The sequence below is a fragment of the Purpureocillium lilacinum genome (assembly GCF_023168085.1).
Source record: "Purpureocillium lilacinum CBS 284.36 DNA, scaffold_2, whole genome shotgun sequence".
In the NCBI taxonomy this organism is placed as follows: Eukaryota; Fungi; Ascomycota; class Sordariomycetes; order Hypocreales; family Ophiocordycipitaceae; genus Purpureocillium; species Purpureocillium lilacinum.
The window spans coordinates 1,165,379-1,182,982 of NW_027072112.1; the positions used below are offsets into that span (position 1 = coordinate 1,165,379).

Sequence of the window (17,604 nt, forward strand, 5' to 3'; positions counted from 1 at the left end):
TGGCTCCAAAGCCCAGCTTGCCAACAATCTGGTAGCGATCACTGAGAACTTGGCCAATGCGGACCGGGTAGTAGCGCGACGCAATGTAGTCGGGGAGGAGCTCCTCTTCTATTTTCTCATGCACTGGGACTCGCGGGAAATTGGAGTTGGAAAAAGTGAGGGGCTTCCACGCTCGGCCAGCCCAGGGCATTCGCCGAAGTATTGACGCCATACGAAAAGTGGCCCCCAGCGACGGAAAGTGAAGGAAGATGAAGTCGTGAACCGGCACGCGTGCTGTGTGATTTGATGCAAGCCAAAACATGGTCGCGTTAGGGAACTCTGGATGGACAGCGCGCGCTCCAGGCTCACCAGAACCCCACTTTATCTGACACCAACCACCTCTGCCGCCGCACTTGTTAGTCGTGTCATGGTATGATTGAACGCTAAAGACGGCATGCGACGGTAGCTGGCCAAGGAACATGTTTCTTAGGGTTATCTTAGAATCTCTCTTGTGCAGACACCACTATGTGTGTCCCTATTTGCCCTGCAGCTACAAGTCCTGCTCGCCTTAAAAGAAGACGGTCTTTCGACGAAGTCTTTCGCCGTATTTGTAGAAGAGGATTGGAGCAGGGACAAAGGCCAGAGCCAGAAACCCAAGCAGCGTATTGCCCCATCCATAGCCAAGCGTTTCATACATTTTTGGCGCGGCCAGTGGCAGAAACGTTCCAGACACATAACGCAGTAGCAAACTGGCGCTGAGGGCAGACGCCGCCGCCTCGGAGCCGAAGAGGTCCACAATGTAGAGTTGTGCGGGCATCTGCATTGCAATCTTTAGCGTGTATAGGCGACCAACGTCTGGTGACCAATGGAACTTACAACCACGAAAAACGCTCCGAAGCCGATGAATGTAGTGGCAATCACGGGGACAATCCAGTGAACTGTATAGTGGACTGTCCAGCCGTACATGAACATGCCCAGCGAGACAAAGGGACTGAGAATGATCATGAGCACCAATCGATGCTCAGGCTGTGGTCGTGGCAAGCCACTGGCCTTGAGAACAGCTGCCTGGACTCGCATGTTCAACGCGCCAAATAGAAGCACGTCGAACAGCAGTGCGATCCCAAGCCCCAAGTATACCAAGCCGGACGTGGAGGTGGTGAAGCCATATTTCCCCTCGAAGACAGGGCTAAACGTGGTGAACAGTATATATAGCAACCCAAACACCAGCGCCACGTATAGAGAAATGACGAGGAGGATTGGCGAGCGAAGCAATAGCGTGATGGGGCGAACTAACGCCTGCGTAAGGATCCTGCTGGCTGTATCGGTGCTGGCGAGCTTGGACACGAAGTCTTGGTTCCCGGTAGAGGCACGGAGATATTGAGCTTTTCGCTCCAGAAGGACCTTGGGATGCGTCTCACGCATGATGGCAGCGGCGGCAGTTGCAAGGGCACCGCCAACAATGGCAAGCAGCCAAAACGTCCAGCGCCAACCAATCGCCTCGGCGACGAAACCCCCGATGAGCGGGCCGAGGACCTAAGCAAGTCAACATGTATGTTACATTGAGTCCAGGGGCATCTCGTGCGCACCGGTCCAGTTAGCGGCCCTAGACTGAACAGCGTCATGGCCGAAGCGCGCTGTTTCAGAGAAGTCAAGTCGGCAATCTTTCCGCCACCGAGCGCCAAGGGCGTGCCGCCTGCACAGCCGGAAATGAAGCGAAATACCATGAACTGGGAGATGGTTTTGCTCAGAGCGTTGCCAGGTAAGCCCAACCATGCGCAGCTCATACGTAGCAGAACCACTCATAACCAAAACGGAGTCGCCCACGGGTGCACCGCCTGCCGAAGGCTCGCCAGAAGACCAATTTGCAATCTGCCCTGTGGCGACAGAACCGCGATCGGTCAACAGATATAAATCGTCCGCTCGAAACGACATATGGGATGGTGAAGAGCCCCGACGTCTGGATGCACTCGCCCGTGGCTATGCGCCAGATCCGAATCGTCTTGTCGCTGGAGCCCGATGCCACGAGTTCAGAGTCGTGTGAGAATGCTACTGACGTGACCGGCCGGTCGTGGCCAGGCCACGGGAACCCCGCAACGGATTCGCAGGCGCCTAGTGGCACAACCTTCTGCTCAGTGTTTTTCGCGACCGAGGTATGCAGCTCCGGAGGCTTCTAACGGTGCTCCTCTCAACTCCTGCCCAGTACCATGTCTCCCAACAGCATCGCCGACAACGCCGCCTGTATCGCAAACGCCAAACGACAGCAACGTGTCGGGCGACATCGAGTGCTCCCCGTGTCCGATCGACCCTGCCATCACGACCGGCCAAAGTGAGACACAACACAGTAGGCAAGGGCCTCAAAATCTTCGTCGCGATGACGCCGGAAAGCTCTCTATAAAGTACCCTGCCCGCGACATTGACGAATTTCATTCTCTCTTTTTTCGTTCGTTTCGTGTGGTTCACAATTGCTGGTCACGGTCGTACGAACGGCGTGCCGGCCGCCTTGACTTGGCCGCCGCCTCTACTCTGGCTGCAAAGTGCGGCTCGATGGGAGACGCTTTCCAAGACTCATGTCAAGTTGATGGCGGGCTGCGACAAGAAAGCCGCGTGCAACTGTACATGCCGCGGACGGGTGCTAGGCTCAGCAAAAGAGTGTGTAGTCCTCCCGGCCTAAGCTTCAAGAGGATCCCTGGCCTTCACAGGGCCAGGCTGGTTCGGCGCTCGTATTGACGCTTGTGCACATTACGCAAACTTTGAGATGGTTCAATTCTTCGGCTCTCTGCCAATTTGGTGTGCTAAACATGACATCCTTGATGTTAAGTCGCCGCCATTTTCGTCGTGAGCAAGATTTCCACGACATGCGTCCAGCAAAGCGGCACTGCTCGCCATGGGAAATGTCCTGCGAATCGAGTTGGCGCCTCTTGGTGTCGACGTCATCACCGTCATGTCTGGAGGGGTCGCTTCTGCCGCGTCGCAGACGGCTCAGCGCCGAGGACCCAACGTCCCCGACCATAGTCTCTATCGCCAGCTGGCACAGTCGATCGAAGCCAATGAAGCTGGAAGGGGCATTAAAAGCACTGAGCCCGCAGAATACTCCAAGCAAGTAGCAGATGATCTGCTTGGCAAGCGACCGCGGCTACTCATTTGGAGGGGAGCGTTCGCGTGGCTCGCTTGGGTATTCACATGGCTTGGTTGGGTGGGGATTCTGGACGGAGGGCACGCAAAGAAGGCTCTCCTGAACAAGGTACAGCGACCTCGATTATTATCCTCAGGTAGATGAAGAGATACGCCAAACAGCCGTTCGAGGGTTCTCCTTATCGAGATGTGGCGGCACTGGGACAAAATGCACATGCAATAGGTCAAACATTTTCGTTCCAGTACCAGCAGTCTATGTATACCCCGGCCGGACGAGCGTGACACATGGCCATGGACCGGAGAATACACGTTGGCACCAAGTCCTCGCATCTAGGCATACTGGACACACATGGCCTTCCCCTTGCCCTTCGACATGCCCTTGTCAATCTGGGCCAGTCTCTCGGCCACCTTGGTGCTGAAGCCCACAATGTCCTCATGCGGCATGGCTCGGCGCGCCTTGGCCGCCTTGACCACGTTGTTGGAGTCCCTGATGCCCTTGGCGCTGAGGACGAGGCCGAAGATGAAGATGGGCGCTGCCTTGGGGTTATCCACGACACTGTAGATCCCCAGGCCTGTGTTGCCCAGCTCTCCGATCGTGACGAGGGCCCGGCCGAGCGTAGCCAGTCCAAGAGTGCCGATGGCCTCGCCGAGAGCCGGCACAACGAACAGGATGGCGGACAGCAGGTTGACAATCAGCGTCTTCTTCTCGGCCTCCTCAATCTTCTTGGCCATCTCCACCACCGTGTCCATGTAGTCGAGGCCCTCGCGAATCATGTAGATGGGCATGGCCACGGCGTCGATGAGGTCCGCCGCGTCGCCTTTGTACATGCCAGACTTGACCTCTAGGGCCAGGCTCGCCAAGTCCGAGACAAGGCCCGACGACTTGTCAAGAGCCTTTTTGACCGTGTCCTTGGGGTTCGTGACGTCGTCCTCGCTGACCCTGCTGTCTACCTTTGGGGCTCCAGTCCAGTACCCCTTGCCCATGCAGTCCTTCTTGATGTTGCGTCTAGCGAGGTCTCGGCTTATGAGGTCATCACCGTCGTCGCCTAGAGTTGAGTTGTCGTGGTCGCGCTTGCTGTAGTGGCAGTTGGTGTTGGTCACGAAACCGTAGATGTACTCTCCCGTGTCACTAAGCTCCATCTTCTTCTTCGGAATGCCGACTTCTGCCTCGATCTCGGCCCAGAAGTCGTCTTCCTTGCCGTCCTTTAGCGTCCATGTGATGTCTCTGTACTTTGCGGGACCCATGCCGGCCTTGGAATAGTCGGGAGGGCACTCTTCAATGGTCGAGTGAATCAGGCGGAGGGCGTCGTCGTTTCCGCTCTGAATTTTGCACTCGCCCGGCGGAAGGCACTGTGTACACGAGTAGTCGGGGATGCTGTCACAGCCCAGGCAACACGTAACCACTTCGCTGATGTTGCAGTTGAACCACTCCTTGCCGTGATCAAACATAAAGTCGGATGCGGCCTTGTAGGAGCCTTTGGCAATGTAAGTGCCGTAGATGCTAAAGTATTCGTCGTATCCGTCGTCCATGATTTTGTCGTAGCGCGAGAGGTCGCCGGCCAGCTCCCTCCCCAGGATGTCGAGCAGATACTGCGGGGCACACCAATAGTCGACGTTGTCCTCGTCCTTGATCAGATCGTCGATGGTGTCGTAGTGGCCGTCACAGGCAGGGAGAACGTCGTCATCGCTGTCGTCGACGTCTATCGGGTCGCCGGTTGACACAAAGTCCTCGAGATCTATCGCCCACTCGATGGTACCCCCAAAGTTGGTACCCTTGGCAAAGTCGACTCTGTCATCTCGAACGTTGTTGTCCATCCAGGCGACCCATTCCGTCTCTGCCAAATGTCAGGTCCTACACTCGGGGCGGGGATGCGACATGGGACGTGGTCTTACCGTCATATACGAGATAGTTTGACCTGGTGTCCTTGTCATACCACGAGTCCACGTTCTTGTTCGTCTGGATAATGTCCTTGATTTCGGCATTCGAGATGTAGCCGCTAGTGTTAGTACATGGCCCTTTCTTCGCCGGAGAGTCTTTATCGCCGAGATACGTGCACATAGGGCCCGTGCACCCTTTCTCGGCCATCTTGAACGAGCGGCCGTACGACGAGACACCAAGAAGGATCTTGCTGGTTGGTACGCCAGCCTTGGTAATCATGGCGAGCGCATTTTCGGTCTCGGTCCAGTTGACGTGAGACCGGAGACAGTTTCCGGCAGGGCACCCAGGAGCCGAATGCGGGTTTCCAGAGTCCCACTGTCCGTGCAAGTCGTAGGTCATGTAGACGATATAGTCCAAGAGGGGCTCCATGCGGTCAATAGGGAAGCCTTTCAAGTACCAAAACGAGGCGGGCGCGGCGATTGACAGTGTCTTGCCGGCGGGGAGAAGCTTCCGAACCTCGGTTAACAAGGCGAGATAGTTGGAGCCGTCCGCCTTGTCGCCCGGAGGGACACCAGGGATATCTGTGGCAGTTAGCACAAGTGAAAGGTCTGTGTGTTTGGCTCAGGGGCCAAGTGTACCTGGTGCGCCGGGATACTCCCAGTCAAAGTCGATGCCGTCAAGATCATTGTTAATGGCAAAGTCCACCACCTTTTCGGCAAAGGCCTTTCGGTTTTCGGGCTTCACAACGTCGCGGAAGATTTGGTACGACCTTCCTTCGGTGGAAAATGCCCAGCCACCAAACGCAACAATCTTCCTCGGGGTCCCATCGCCGACGAGCTTGAGGAAATGGCCCCATTGCTTCCCAGTCTTTTCTGGGATCACGACGTCAAAGTCCTTGGAAATCTCGGCAAAGGAAAAGTGCACGTCTGTGTAGTGGCGCTTGTGGTTCTTGACCTTGGAAATGTCCATGTGCAGACAGTTGCGGTCGTAGTTCCAGGCCTCAAAGTAGCCGAGCGTGCGGAACTCCTTTGGCGATTTGTCCTTGTTGACAATGTCCATGCCGCAGTTTTGGATACAACCGTTGTGTAAGCCCGAGGTTCCCGGTGCACCGGTTTCCGACTTCTTCTCGAGACAAAACTCGTCCGTGGTGCCGCACTGGCCCCAGACGTTGCAGCACACCTTGAGAGGGCAGGGATTGAGGTCCGAGAGCGTCTGGTCTCCTCGAGGGGGTTTTGTTCCGGGCTTCGTAGGTCCGCATACAGCGTTATCGACTGCGGCCGGCAGAGGAGGTTTTCCCTTGCTGAGGCAGATGGCAATACCAAGACCAAGAGGGTTGCAGCCGGTCCAACCCCATGTGTTGCGGTTCATCTGCATGAGCTGCCCGTCGTTGAGCGTGTACTTGGCGGACAGGCCATCGCAGGTGTCGAGAGGCTTGACTTCGTAAGAGTGACAGGTACCATCCGCGTTGGGATCAGGCCGGAAATCGGGCACTGTGCCCGGACCGCAGCAGACGGGTTGCTGAGCCCTCAGCTTATTGCAGTGATCCTTTCCCGGGTTGTACTCTGTGTACTTGGCCGGGGTGATGCCGCAACGAGCAGCCAGCTTGGGGCAAGAGTCGTTTTGCTCAACGAGGATGTACCTGCACTCCGAGTCGCGGACGCGAATGCTCGTGGTGTTTGGCTTTGCAAAGTGGTAGAACTTGAGATTCAGATCTTTCACGGGGGTGGTCTTGCTAGCTCCGGTCGGGCATTTGGCTTTGCTCCAGCTGATCAAAGCACCCTGGAGAAACTGAAAGTCACCGTCGGTGGACAGGATGGCGCCGGTAGTGACACCGCCAGTGATTTCGCTGCCAGTCTCGCCACAGTGCTGAACGGCCAGACGATCGGCAACTCCATTTCCTTTGGCCTCTGACGACAACTTGTCCAAGAGGCTCTTTGCACTGGGCCCGTGCTCGACGCGGGCGCCGCCGTAGTACGCCGCCATGGTGCCGTTGAGGATGCCGAAGATGGCGGTCGGTTGCTTATCATCTTTTCCGGCTGTAATCCACCCGTTGATCTTGCTGAGGATGTCCAGGCCATCTGCAGCAGCCTTGGAGCCGGATTGTCGAGTGGTGCCCCAAGAGGCGACTTGGACCGACGAGCCATCCTTGACGGCGTCAGGAGCAAAGGCCAGCGCGCCTCTCTTGGCAATTCTGCTGGGATCCGGTTTCGTCTCTGGTGCGTCCTGGATGATGGAATTGAGCATGTTCTCGGAGTCACCCGCAGTACAGGCTCTGACACGAGTAGACTGGCCGGCCTTGACTGGGGCAGACAGCGAGACTTGAAACAGAACTGGCTCGCTGCAGACCTTGAGACGCTCGACAGAGCTGTACAAGGTCCATTTTGCCGGGTTTTGAGCGCCTTCGCACGACACCGGACACGGTTTCAGCTGCGAGTAGTACTCCTCTCGGGCGTAGGCGTGCTGGACGAATAAAGCCGTCACCAACGAGAGGGCAGGTAGCATGGTTGCGTTTTGCTCATGCCGCGGCAAGAGTAAATTGAAACAAAGGAGTGGACAACGTATCGAAACTGTAAAGTATGCGCAACCGTTGGATCACGGTCGTGCTGCAGGACAAGTAGCACTCAAATAAAGGGCCGAGAGGCTGTGAAACGGACGAGCCGACGAATGTTTAGCACAACGAACAATCCCTGTCTACCCTCCAAGTCCATGAGCCCACCCATTGCCTCGCGAGGCATGAGAGGGTGATGGTGGTGATGGCGCCAAGATGCGTCCACGGCTACTCGTACGTGACATGGAGTTGAAGGCTGTCCGCGCCGTTTCTGAGAAAGTATTTGGTACTTGCAACAGCGAGACACTAGCCACGAGACAAGTCCAATTTGATTAACGCAATCCTCCTTCTCTGCTTACATGGTGCTTGGCACTTGTCCTGCAGGGCTGTGAATGGCTTTCCAACCCCACAATAGTGCAAGGGGTATCGTCAGGAGTTCGCCGGCCGGCCATATTTTCTCCATCCCACGAACCCACAACCCGTCCAGAACGGGCCCCCACTTGGGCACTAATCGAAGCCGAGAGTCCGGGCCTCTGTGGAAGCAAATGCCCGAGATTCGCAGGTCTCGACGGTCCAAGTGCTAGCCCGTGGCGCGATGCTTGCCGACGCGGTCAAGGGTTATGTTGCTGTCGTGTGGTTGGGGCGGAGTTTTTGATCCATAAGCCTTCCGTGGCACGAAGCAACACCCGAGCCCCTAGGTTCTTACTCTTTGTCCTGTGCTCTTTTCCATCTCTCGTATATCAACGCCCAGGTCCCTTGCGCATTAATCGCAGGAACAAAGTCAGTGCCGTTGCCCAGCTTTTGTGTCCGATGTTTAAGGGCCCGGTGGTTTGTGTCTGGCTCGAGAGAACATTGAACAGAAAGGCCTAGTGCAAAGACGCCAAGAATCTGGGCCCTAGCTCGACCAGGATCAAGAACTTGTAAGAATTGCCTGCCGATGACGGCCAGCCGCCGCCGTACGTATTCCCGCGGAATACCCTTTCATACACAGCTCCGAGACAAACTAAGTCCAACCTATGCTCTGCACGCGGGGGCAATACGCATGGGTAAGAATCCCACAGGAAGCTCCGATCCTGCCAGAGCTCCCCAGATAATTTCTTCTCACCCTGTACCATGGCATGTCGCTGGCTTTGCGGATTAGCCGTCCACTCATTGCCCGGTCCAGCCCGCTCTCCCCGGTGCCCTGGATCGTCACATGAGATCCTGCAGCGGCCCGATTGGGAGTATGATCCGGTACTGGGTTGCAGTATTCTGGGAAATCTTGGCGACGCGATATTTCTTGCGCCTTTACGTTTGGCCGGCTACTGTCGTTGAAACGTTGCTACGTAGGACAATGCCGCATCCGAGATGGTCAATGAGCAGACCTCTTTCCTCGGCAAAGGACCCATCCCATTGTCGGGTAAGAAGATGAAGTAATGCGATGGTAGCCTTGGCATCCAGTACTCCAGCTGATGCACCAGTTCATGTTGGTAGTGAAGGCACCGGGCCCGGGCATGAAGTTGGCCGCCCCGGCTGGGCAAGCTAGGGCCCATGGCATGCGACGTAAAACTTCCAGTCATCCTCTCTTGTGAGATGCGGCTTTGATGGGCTTCAAAAGAAGACGAACAGCCCCCGGCCCCCCCAAGAGTCTCCTTCCACAGCTTCAGACCACATCTCGCGTCGATCTTCAAGATGCACGGCCTTGTTCGTTCTCTCCTCGCGGCCTCCGTCGCCACTGCCGCTGTGGTCAACAACCTCAACCCTGGTGCGGCAGGCAGCATTGGCCGCCGTGGCGCCGATCCCAAGTTTAGCTATGACCCCAGCACTTCCGCGTGGTGCACCTGGTGGTGGGACAACGAGGACGGCAGCGTAAGCTGCAAGGACATTCCCAACTACTGGGCCATCACGGAGGCGCAGTGGAAGCGATGGGTAAGTCGGCGAAGTGAGTCGTGAGACCGCCCCCAGTAGTAACCAGCTTGGATCCAGAATCCCGTCATTGCCGAGTCTTGCGACAACTACAAGACTGAGCAGTCGTACTGCGTGGAGGCCGATGAGCCTGGCCCCATCACCAGCAATCCTGGGACAACGACTACCACGACCACGGCGAACCAAACGCCTACCACTACAACGAGCCAACCTGCCACCACCACAACGCCGAGCAATGGCATCACGACGCCTTCGCCGTACATGCCCGGGAGCTCGGAGAACTGCGACGCCTTCTACAAGGTCCAGAAGGGCGATCTCTGCGAGCCCATCGCAAAGAAGTTTGGCATCTCGCCCGCCGACTTTTACGAGTGGAACCCAGCAGTCGGCGGTAGAGACTGCACCGGCCTCTGGCTCGACACATACGTCTGTGTTTCCATCATCGGCAAGGAGCCACAACCGCCCACCACCACCACTACGAAGCCCGGCAAGTAAGTGTCCCCATGCAGCCCCCCAGCGCGAGCTCGTCGAGGCCCTAACGCCGAGTGTGCAGCGGCATCTCGACGCCCACCCCGTACATGGATGGGTCTGTCGACAACTGTGACGCCTTTTACAAAGTCAAGTCCGGCGACCTTTGCGAGCCCATCGCCAAGTCCCACGGCGCCTCCCTGGAGCAGTTCCTCAAGTGGAACCCCAAGGTTGGCGGCAGGGACTGCACCGGCCTCCAGCTGGACACGTACGTGTGCGTGTCCATCATCGGCGTCGACCCCACGCAGGGCAACGGCATCGCGACTCCGACGCCCACCCAGCCGGGCCTGGTGGGCAACTGCGATGCCTTTTACATGACCAAGAAGGGCGATACTTGCCAGTCCATCATTAACAAACACGGCATCTCCTTGGCCCAGTTCACCACGTGGAACCCCCAGCTCGGCAAAGACTGTTCCGGGCTATGGCTCGACACGTACTTTTGCGTCAGCATTATCGGCGTCGAGCCGACGCCCACCAAGCCCGGGAACGGAGTCGTGACGCCCACGCCGACCCAGGATGGCATGACCAAGTCGTGCAAGAAGTTCCACTACGTCGAGCCCAATCAAAACTGCGACACCATCACCAAGAAGTACAACATCCCGAAAGACAAGTTTATCAGCTGGAACCCGGCGGTGAAGAAGGACTGCACTGGCCTCTGGGGCAAGACGTACTGTTGCGTCGCTGTACTTTAGTCGCCGTACTTTAGATACGTCTAGACGATAGTTTCTCGTGCATAGTTGATACAAAGTACTTCGTACAACGGTAGAGAAGCGAACCTGGTCCTACGGAGTAGCAGTGTTTGCTTTCTGTGAACGGCCAGCTTCTCTGGCGTGTTAGCTGCTTTCACGTGGTGTCGGCTTTGTTCTTCGCGGTCTCGATTCCCGTGCAGTCCCATTCCCCGCCGTGGTCGTAATGGTCCATGCCCCTCAGGGACACAGCACTTGCGTAGACACCACGTTCGAGCTGGGTCCCTGTCCGCTCAACCCATTTGATCTGACGTTCTGGCACCACCAAAACGCAGCCAAAGTTGATGCCGAATATCCGGGTCGACCTTCTGGAAGAAGGCAAGTGTAGCCGTTTACTGCCAAGCGTGCAGCAGTCTTGATCCTTCAACATCATCCGCGCGCCTAGAACATTGAGGCCCCATCTACAACAAGTCGCGGAGCTAGGGGCTTCTGCAGGTACTATCATCAAAATCCTTTGCAAGATGCAAAGGATCCTGTACCCGAGACCCGAGTGGCCAACACCATGCATAACAGCATTGAATGCCGACTGGTCGGAGGGAAACGGCCGCGGTGTCCCCGGCCCCGTGTCGAGCTTGGGATTGAAGAACTGGTTCATGAACCAGGGTCCTGTTGCTAGCGTCTTGGATGCCCATCGCTTGCCTTTCTTGGTTGCAATGCCAAGACATAAGCTTAAACGTGGGTAGGAGAAAAGAGAGGTTGTGAGGGCCTGGGACTGCATCGAGCCTTGTCCTTGCGCTGGAAATGTCCGACACTTGGGCTCGACGGCCGGATCACCGAGATGGTGGCTTGTCTCTGGGTGCGATCACCAATCCTGTTTGGTCTGGTCATAGGCTCGGTAATGTGTTGCACGCATACGACCTTGGCCCTCGCATCGGGTCACAGTCGTCGAGACCACAGATGCATCTGCACCGGCATCTGCACCGCGCATCTTAAGGGTCATCATTGACGTGAAGCTCGCTCGGCAGGATCTCGCAAGTTGTGCAACAGTAGGGGCACATCCATCACATGAACGCCGAAAACGGTGCTAAGAAGGTAAAAGCAGAGTCTAGGCAGTCAGCAATACATTTTGCCTGGATGCACGGCGTAGACCGCCTGGTGGCGATGGTGTCGAGCGTGGTGCTCTTCCGGGTTGCCTTAAAGGGGATCCCTGAAAGTCAACTGTCATGGGGGAGGCCGTCGAGACAACCCCAGCTCGCCCGGGAATGCCAGGTTCATTGAAGGATGAACCAAACTGCTACGTATCATCGGTGTTCCCGTTATGCATCTCGGGCTATCGGCGCCGACCGCCAGACAGCTACGCAAGAACGGTTTTGTTTCCATGAGCCGAAATGAGAGGGATACTGTGAAGGCCGTCTTCTTCCGGCCCCGAACATTGAACAACCAGCCCCGAGATTGATCAAGATCGGGTGGCATGGGTCGTTGGGGGCAGCCGCGGATCCACCGTAACCCACAATGCCGTGAAGTATCAGCTACATGGCCACGGTCGGGGCATGGGTGGTGGCTACTGATCCCTGGATGAACCTCAGGAGCATTCATCCTGCTCGGGTCATGTCTGCCAAGCGGTGTGGTGAAATTGTTGTCCCTTGCTCAACAGGTTTCGTGCTGTCAGTCATAGTCGACGGTCCCAGACTCCCAACAAGCAGACGATGGAGTGATGAGTTGCCAACAGCTTGCACGTACACCACACGGCCCTCGCTGTCAGAGCTTGCACTTACACGATTGTGTATGACCTTCAACTCTGGCACCTGAACTCGTCGTTCAACTACCTGTCTCACGGCAGCACGCCTTGTAGGTCATGGTTCTCCGTCAAAGTCGACTTCACGTATCAGCTAACAGAGTCATGCACGGAGACAGCCATTCCCAATGAAGTTCACCTCGCTGTTGCCGGTGCTGGCGGCCCTCGTGGCCCCAGTAGTCGTCTGCGCCGACGACACGTCGGATCCCGTCGCCCCCTTCGAGATGCTGTACTACTGGACCGTCTACGATCTCGACGTCGCCGTCTGGGGCGTGCACAACGGCTACATTGCCACCAACTGCCTCGGGAGCGGCAAGGGCAAGCGCTGCAACTTCAACGAATTCGTCAACTTCATCGTCCTCGGGGACGCCAGCGACAAGCCGTCGTACTACGACATGTCGTCCGACTACGCCATGGCGCCGGGCGACGTCATGGTCATTGTCGGCACGCTCGAGGACAAGCTGAAGACGCCCGCCGCCGCGTTCGACAGGCTCGTGCGCGGCCGGCGCTCCGCCGTGGGCGTGTGGAACGACCTGGGCTTCGCCGTGGACAAGGGCTCCGTCGAGGGCGCGGCAAAGGACATTGGCGTCGACCGCCTGCTCAAGAACGCCCGCACGGTCCTGGGCGCCGTGTCCGAGGTGCGCGCGTCGATCCTCCACTCCAACATCCGGGCGCAGCTCGTGGCCCGCGTCAAGGACGTCGTGTGGCAGACGGTCCAGCGAGAGTCCGCGTTCGTCGGCAAGCCATGGCAGGAGATTGAGTGGGAGAAGACGGTAGAAAAGTATCCCGACATGAAGGACCCCAATAGCAGGCTGTTCAAGGAGGTGACGGAGGCCCTGGACAAGTTCTACCAAGACAAGACGAACGCCAAGGACTTGACCATTAAGCAGAAGGTGGAGAGGAGCATTGCGAGCTGCTTTAAGTGAGCACTGCTGTGCGCGTTTCTAACAGACTTGTGTGTATGTGTAACGGCTAAAACGAGTATATGCGAAGCCGCAAGGGCCTAGTTCAAGTTGTGAGGGTTCATGTTCACTCCTGTTCGGACACGCAGCAAGTCCACTCACAATGGCCACTATCCGAGTTCCCCTGTGCCGTGATCGCGATATCCAAAGCCGGCACCACCATGCAATCATCCGCCGCCGCCGCCGCCGTCTCCGCCGCCCCCTCCTCCTCCTCCTCCTCCTCCTCCGCCCCCATCACCCCCGCAGCCCCCATCGCCACCACCGTGATGCCCCCCACCATCACCGCCATAGGACCCTCCCCGCCGGAATACCACCCGTTGCTCGAGCCTCGATTTTTCCGAATCTTCTTGTGCTCTGTGGCTAGCGCGGGCCGGGGATGGTCCATCCACCCATATTCGACGGGGGCTAGTCTCGACTTTCGCCGGGGCCAGCATATTGCAGCTGTTGTCTGGTGTCTCTTCTCACGGCCAATAACGGCAAATCAACGCTCGAAAGACTTCTTAACGCATGACTGGATCAAGCCAGCCGGAGCTGCCGAGAGACATATACTTAAAAAGCGGCAGCCAACAATTCACCTGTCAGCATTAGCGTTAGGCCGTCGGATTGAGTAACAGTACGTCGCACTCCGCTGCACCTCCGCGGTTTAACGCTACATTCCTATTGCACCTGCTCATCGCGCCGCTTGAGGAACTGGCCATGAAGTTGCATCTTGAATGTTACGTTTGATTTTTGTACGTATGGTAGAACTTCAACACCAACAGCCTAAAGCATTAATCTTTTGTTTTTCGGAGCAGGTCATCCAGCTTCTGCTGTCCCTTTTCTTCGTTGGTAACCTTGACCTTTTCGCTAGCAAGAACTGGTGGCAATTCCAGGACACGCCTCTTTGCGTCTTCGAGAAGATCGATCTCGCGATCTCGCTGCCCTTTAACGGTTGGCACCGACCAACTGTTGGATTCTGCTCCCTTGTGGCATAGCTTGTACTTTGAGCCCTTTAAAATCGTCTCGTATGTGTTTGCGTCCGTTTTCTTGACGTACTGTCATTCGAGGCGCAAAGTTAGTATTTTTCGTACATAGTGCTATTGCGGGTGAGAACAATACTTGATGTTCTACAATTAGCCAGTGGTACTCAGTTCCTACAGGTGCGCCGCTACCCGTTGGAGCTTTTCTAGCCCTTCTTTTTTTTGTGTTGAAGTCAATCTTCCACAGGTCAGGCTCCTGTTTGACTTCATGCCAGACACCAGGGTCGTAATTCCATGTGTGAGATCCACCGACTGCCATGCCTGAGTAGTATTGGCCCTTGTACGTCTTCAAAGCATTGTACTTTTCATGTGTGCTTGCGCGACGAGCTTCAAGATCCTCCGTCTCCGCGTCGTTATCGGACGGCGGGACTGCATCATCAAGGGCAGCCAGATCGGCCTCGATGTGTGCCCTCTTTGCTCTCAGAGCACTGTCGCCCGCATCGTGCGACGACTCCTGGCCGTTACTGCCGTGTACCAATAGTTCCTCATCCGAGACCGGCGCCTGTTTTCGCTTCATGTTTGAACCCGGCATTGCTGGTCTCAACATGTGTTGTCAGACCCGACAATGCGCGCGATAAAGATAAATCGACTGCCGACGATTTGAGTAAACAGAGAGTTAAGTTCCGATATCCGTAGGAAGTTGTCCGAGATTTTGATGCGTAGACATCGTCGCCCACTTTTCCGTGCGGCGTCGTTACTCTCATGTAGGACGCGCGACGACATCATTCTGACACAAGCTGCTTCCCAACGCTCCGCAGACGCTGGCTCCCGTACACTCCGTCAAGAAGTCTCTGAACGGCAATCTCGACCGTATCTCGCTCAAAGTTTCGAAAATCAAGTTCGCTGCCGATTGGCCTGTTCAACGATGCGGTGTTTGTCTAACTTTTAGAGGCCTTGGACGTGCCGTCCGAGTGCGGCAGCATGCGCGCGAGCGACTCGGACCTGCGCTACGTCGGCGGCGACCACTGGGCCGCCATCTTGGACAGCATCACCGACCTCAGGGACCACCTCGACCGAGACGAGCAGTTTGTCGGCGATGGCAGCGACACAGCGCAGAACGAGGCGAGCGTCGGGGAGAGCGCCAATGGATTACCGAGGTGGCGGTCGCCTCACGCCATGCTCCTGTACGGTGCCTCGCGGCCAACTTCGCGAGCTGATGTCCTCGCGGCTCTGCCACCCAAGGTCGTTGTAGACCGCTACGTTGCGCGGTACTTTAACAGCTTGGAGCTGGCATCGTGTTTGTCGCCGGGATATCCCCACGCCTTCGAGGCTGGCCGCTGACTGGTGATATATCGGCACTGAGCAGGTATCGTCCACGGCCCGACGTTCCTTAAAGAGGTATGCCACACTTTCTGCCTTTTCTCTATCGTGGCTCTCTCGAGTCTGACCATGACCGCGCAGTATGAAGCATTCTGGGCCAACCCGTCGTCTGTCCCGATTATGTGGATCGGCCTGCTCTTCAGCATCATCGGCCTCGCGGTCGTCACCTCGGATACAACAGATAACAGCACAAACAACAGCATCAACAGCGGTGACATAGAACAGCAAGCCCTCCGGTTCGACCTCTACCGCGAAAAGACCGTGCAATGCCTCATCAGCGGCGAGTACACCAACGCCGGGCCCCACGCCCTCGAGACAATCCTCCACTACCTACACATTGAGTTTGCCGCCCGCGCCGACGCCGACCGCGACGCATGGCTGCTGCTCGCCCTGGCCGTCAACCTCGCCCTGCGCGCGGGCTACCACCGCGACCCGGACCACTTCCCCGGCATGCGCATGTCGGCCCTGCAGCGCGAGATGCGCCGCCGGGTCTGGGCCACGGTCCTGCAGGCCGATGTGCTCATCTCGACGCAGATGGGCATGCCGCGCATGGTCGCGGACAGCAAGTGGGATGCGGCCGAGCCGGAGAACTACAACGACGCGGATCTGGAGCCGGATGCGATGGAACTGCCGCCCCCAAGGCCCGAGACGGAATTCACTACATCGCTAGGTATTATTGCCCGCAGGAGGATGTTATTAGCGGTGGGCACCATTTCGGATATCATGTCTGCGACCGCGTCATGTAGCTACGCCGACGTGATGAACGCAGACAGCCTCTTACACGACGCCGCAGCCAGCATCCCACCACCGCTGAAACCAAAATCCCTAGCAGCAAGCATCACAGACTCTCCACATATCATCACCGGCCGGCTCTTCATCAGCCACGTCTTCCACAAGGGGCAAATCATGCTCCACCGACGCTTCCTACACGCGCAGTCGCCCGCTTCCGAGCGAGACGCCTTCGCCTACTCGCGCAAAGCCTGCCTCGAGGCCTCCCTCGAGACCTTGCAGATCCAGCACATCCTCGACGAGGAAACACGCCCGGGAGGCCAGCTGCACAGCATGCGCTGGCGGCTGAGCTCCATCATGAACCACCAGTTCCTCACGGCCACGATGATACTGTGCTCGCTACTGCACCGAGGGCGGGCGATGCAGCGGACGGATGAGATCGTGCCGGCGCTGCACAGGGCGAGGGCGACATGGACGAGGGGTAGCGTGCGGTCTCGCGAGGCGAAGCGTGCTGCGGAGACGGTCAATTTCGTCCTGGCCCGGGCCGTGGGATCTGGGAACGGTCTTGACGCTGGAAAGGGTGTTGACACCGGCACACTCGTCGACGGGACGGATCAGAGCACGATGTCGACCCTTTTCGAGGACATGGGCGAGTACGACACCGGCCCGTGGTTCGACAGGCAGGACATGGATCTCATGCTCCAGGAGGAGGATTTTGGTCTCTTTCAACGTAAGTTTCACACACGATCCACGGCAGGCGCCAAAGAGACTTTGGCCTTGCGGTTGACTACTCCTGAGCACGACGCTAACTTGTGACACAGCCAACGGCTTCATCATGCCGACACTTTTGAAGGCACCATCAACCCCCGACCAAACGAACAAGGCCACCCGCTTTCCTATAAGCAGTCTCGACTCGGCCTTGGGATCTGCGGACGAAGTATCGACACACAGGCTTGAAACGGCATTATAGAACAGTGGCATTCACGTGTACAGGCTTGTTAAGGAATCGTGTTGGAATCCATCCAGGCCTCATGTTCAAGTGGTGAGTTGCCATTAAATTGCTCTGTATACCAGCTGCAGTCAACCCTCTACATCATGGTAGACTATACGCATGTATCTCTACGT

General features: G+C 57.0%; 6 protein-coding genes across 6 annotated transcripts; 3 read left to right on the forward strand and 3 right to left on the reverse strand.

The window, feature by feature from the left end:
- Nucleotides 1-547: 547 nt before the first annotated feature.
- On the reverse strand, nucleotides 548-1,703 carry PLICBS_002170 (uncharacterized protein; the record flags this gene model as incomplete). The annotated part of the gene is made up of 3 exons (XM_018321801.1): nucleotides 548-796; nucleotides 856-1,512; nucleotides 1,566-1,703. The coding sequence occupies 3 exons, from the start codon at nucleotides 1,701-1,703 to the stop codon at nucleotides 548-550; spliced, it is 1,044 nt and encodes a 347-aa protein (XP_018179281.1).
- A 1,738-nt stretch (nucleotides 1,704-3,441) lies between these two features.
- PLICBS_002171 (uncharacterized protein) lies at nucleotides 3,442-7,492 on the reverse strand (the record flags this gene model as incomplete). Its single annotated transcript, XM_018321802.1, has 3 exons — nucleotides 3,442-4,946; nucleotides 5,005-5,571; nucleotides 5,629-7,492. The coding sequence occupies 3 exons, from the start codon at nucleotides 7,490-7,492 to the stop codon at nucleotides 3,442-3,444; spliced, it is 3,936 nt and encodes a 1,311-aa protein (XP_018179282.1).
- Nucleotides 7,493-9,209: 1,717 nt separating this feature from the next.
- On the forward strand, nucleotides 9,210-10,660 carry PLICBS_002172 (uncharacterized protein; the record flags this gene model as incomplete). Its single annotated transcript, XM_018321803.1, has 3 exons — nucleotides 9,210-9,446; nucleotides 9,504-9,931; nucleotides 9,994-10,660. The coding sequence occupies 3 exons, from the start codon at nucleotides 9,210-9,212 to the stop codon at nucleotides 10,658-10,660; spliced, it is 1,332 nt and encodes a 443-aa protein (XP_018179283.1).
- A 1,917-nt stretch (nucleotides 10,661-12,577) lies between these two features.
- PLICBS_002173 (uncharacterized protein) lies at nucleotides 12,578-13,375 on the forward strand (the record flags this gene model as incomplete). The annotated part of the gene is made up of 1 exon (XM_018321804.1): nucleotides 12,578-13,375. One exon carries the CDS (start codon nucleotides 12,578-12,580, stop codon nucleotides 13,373-13,375), a length of 798 nt encoding a protein of 265 aa, XP_018179284.1.
- An 806-nt stretch (nucleotides 13,376-14,181) lies between these two features.
- Nucleotides 14,182-14,947, reverse strand: PLICBS_002174 (uncharacterized protein; the record flags this gene model as incomplete). The annotated part of the gene is made up of 2 exons (XM_065599972.1): nucleotides 14,182-14,445; nucleotides 14,648-14,947. The coding sequence occupies 2 exons, from the start codon at nucleotides 14,945-14,947 to the stop codon at nucleotides 14,182-14,184; spliced, it is 564 nt and encodes a 187-aa protein (XP_065456044.1).
- A 404-nt stretch (nucleotides 14,948-15,351) lies between these two features.
- Nucleotides 15,352-17,449, forward strand: PLICBS_002175 (uncharacterized protein; the record flags this gene model as incomplete). The annotated part of the gene is made up of 4 exons (XM_018321806.2): nucleotides 15,352-15,667; nucleotides 15,737-15,768; nucleotides 15,832-17,209; nucleotides 17,301-17,449. 4 exons carry the CDS (start codon nucleotides 15,352-15,354, stop codon nucleotides 17,447-17,449), a joined length of 1,875 nt encoding a protein of 624 aa, XP_018179286.2.
- Between the last annotated feature and the right edge of the window lie 155 nt (nucleotides 17,450-17,604).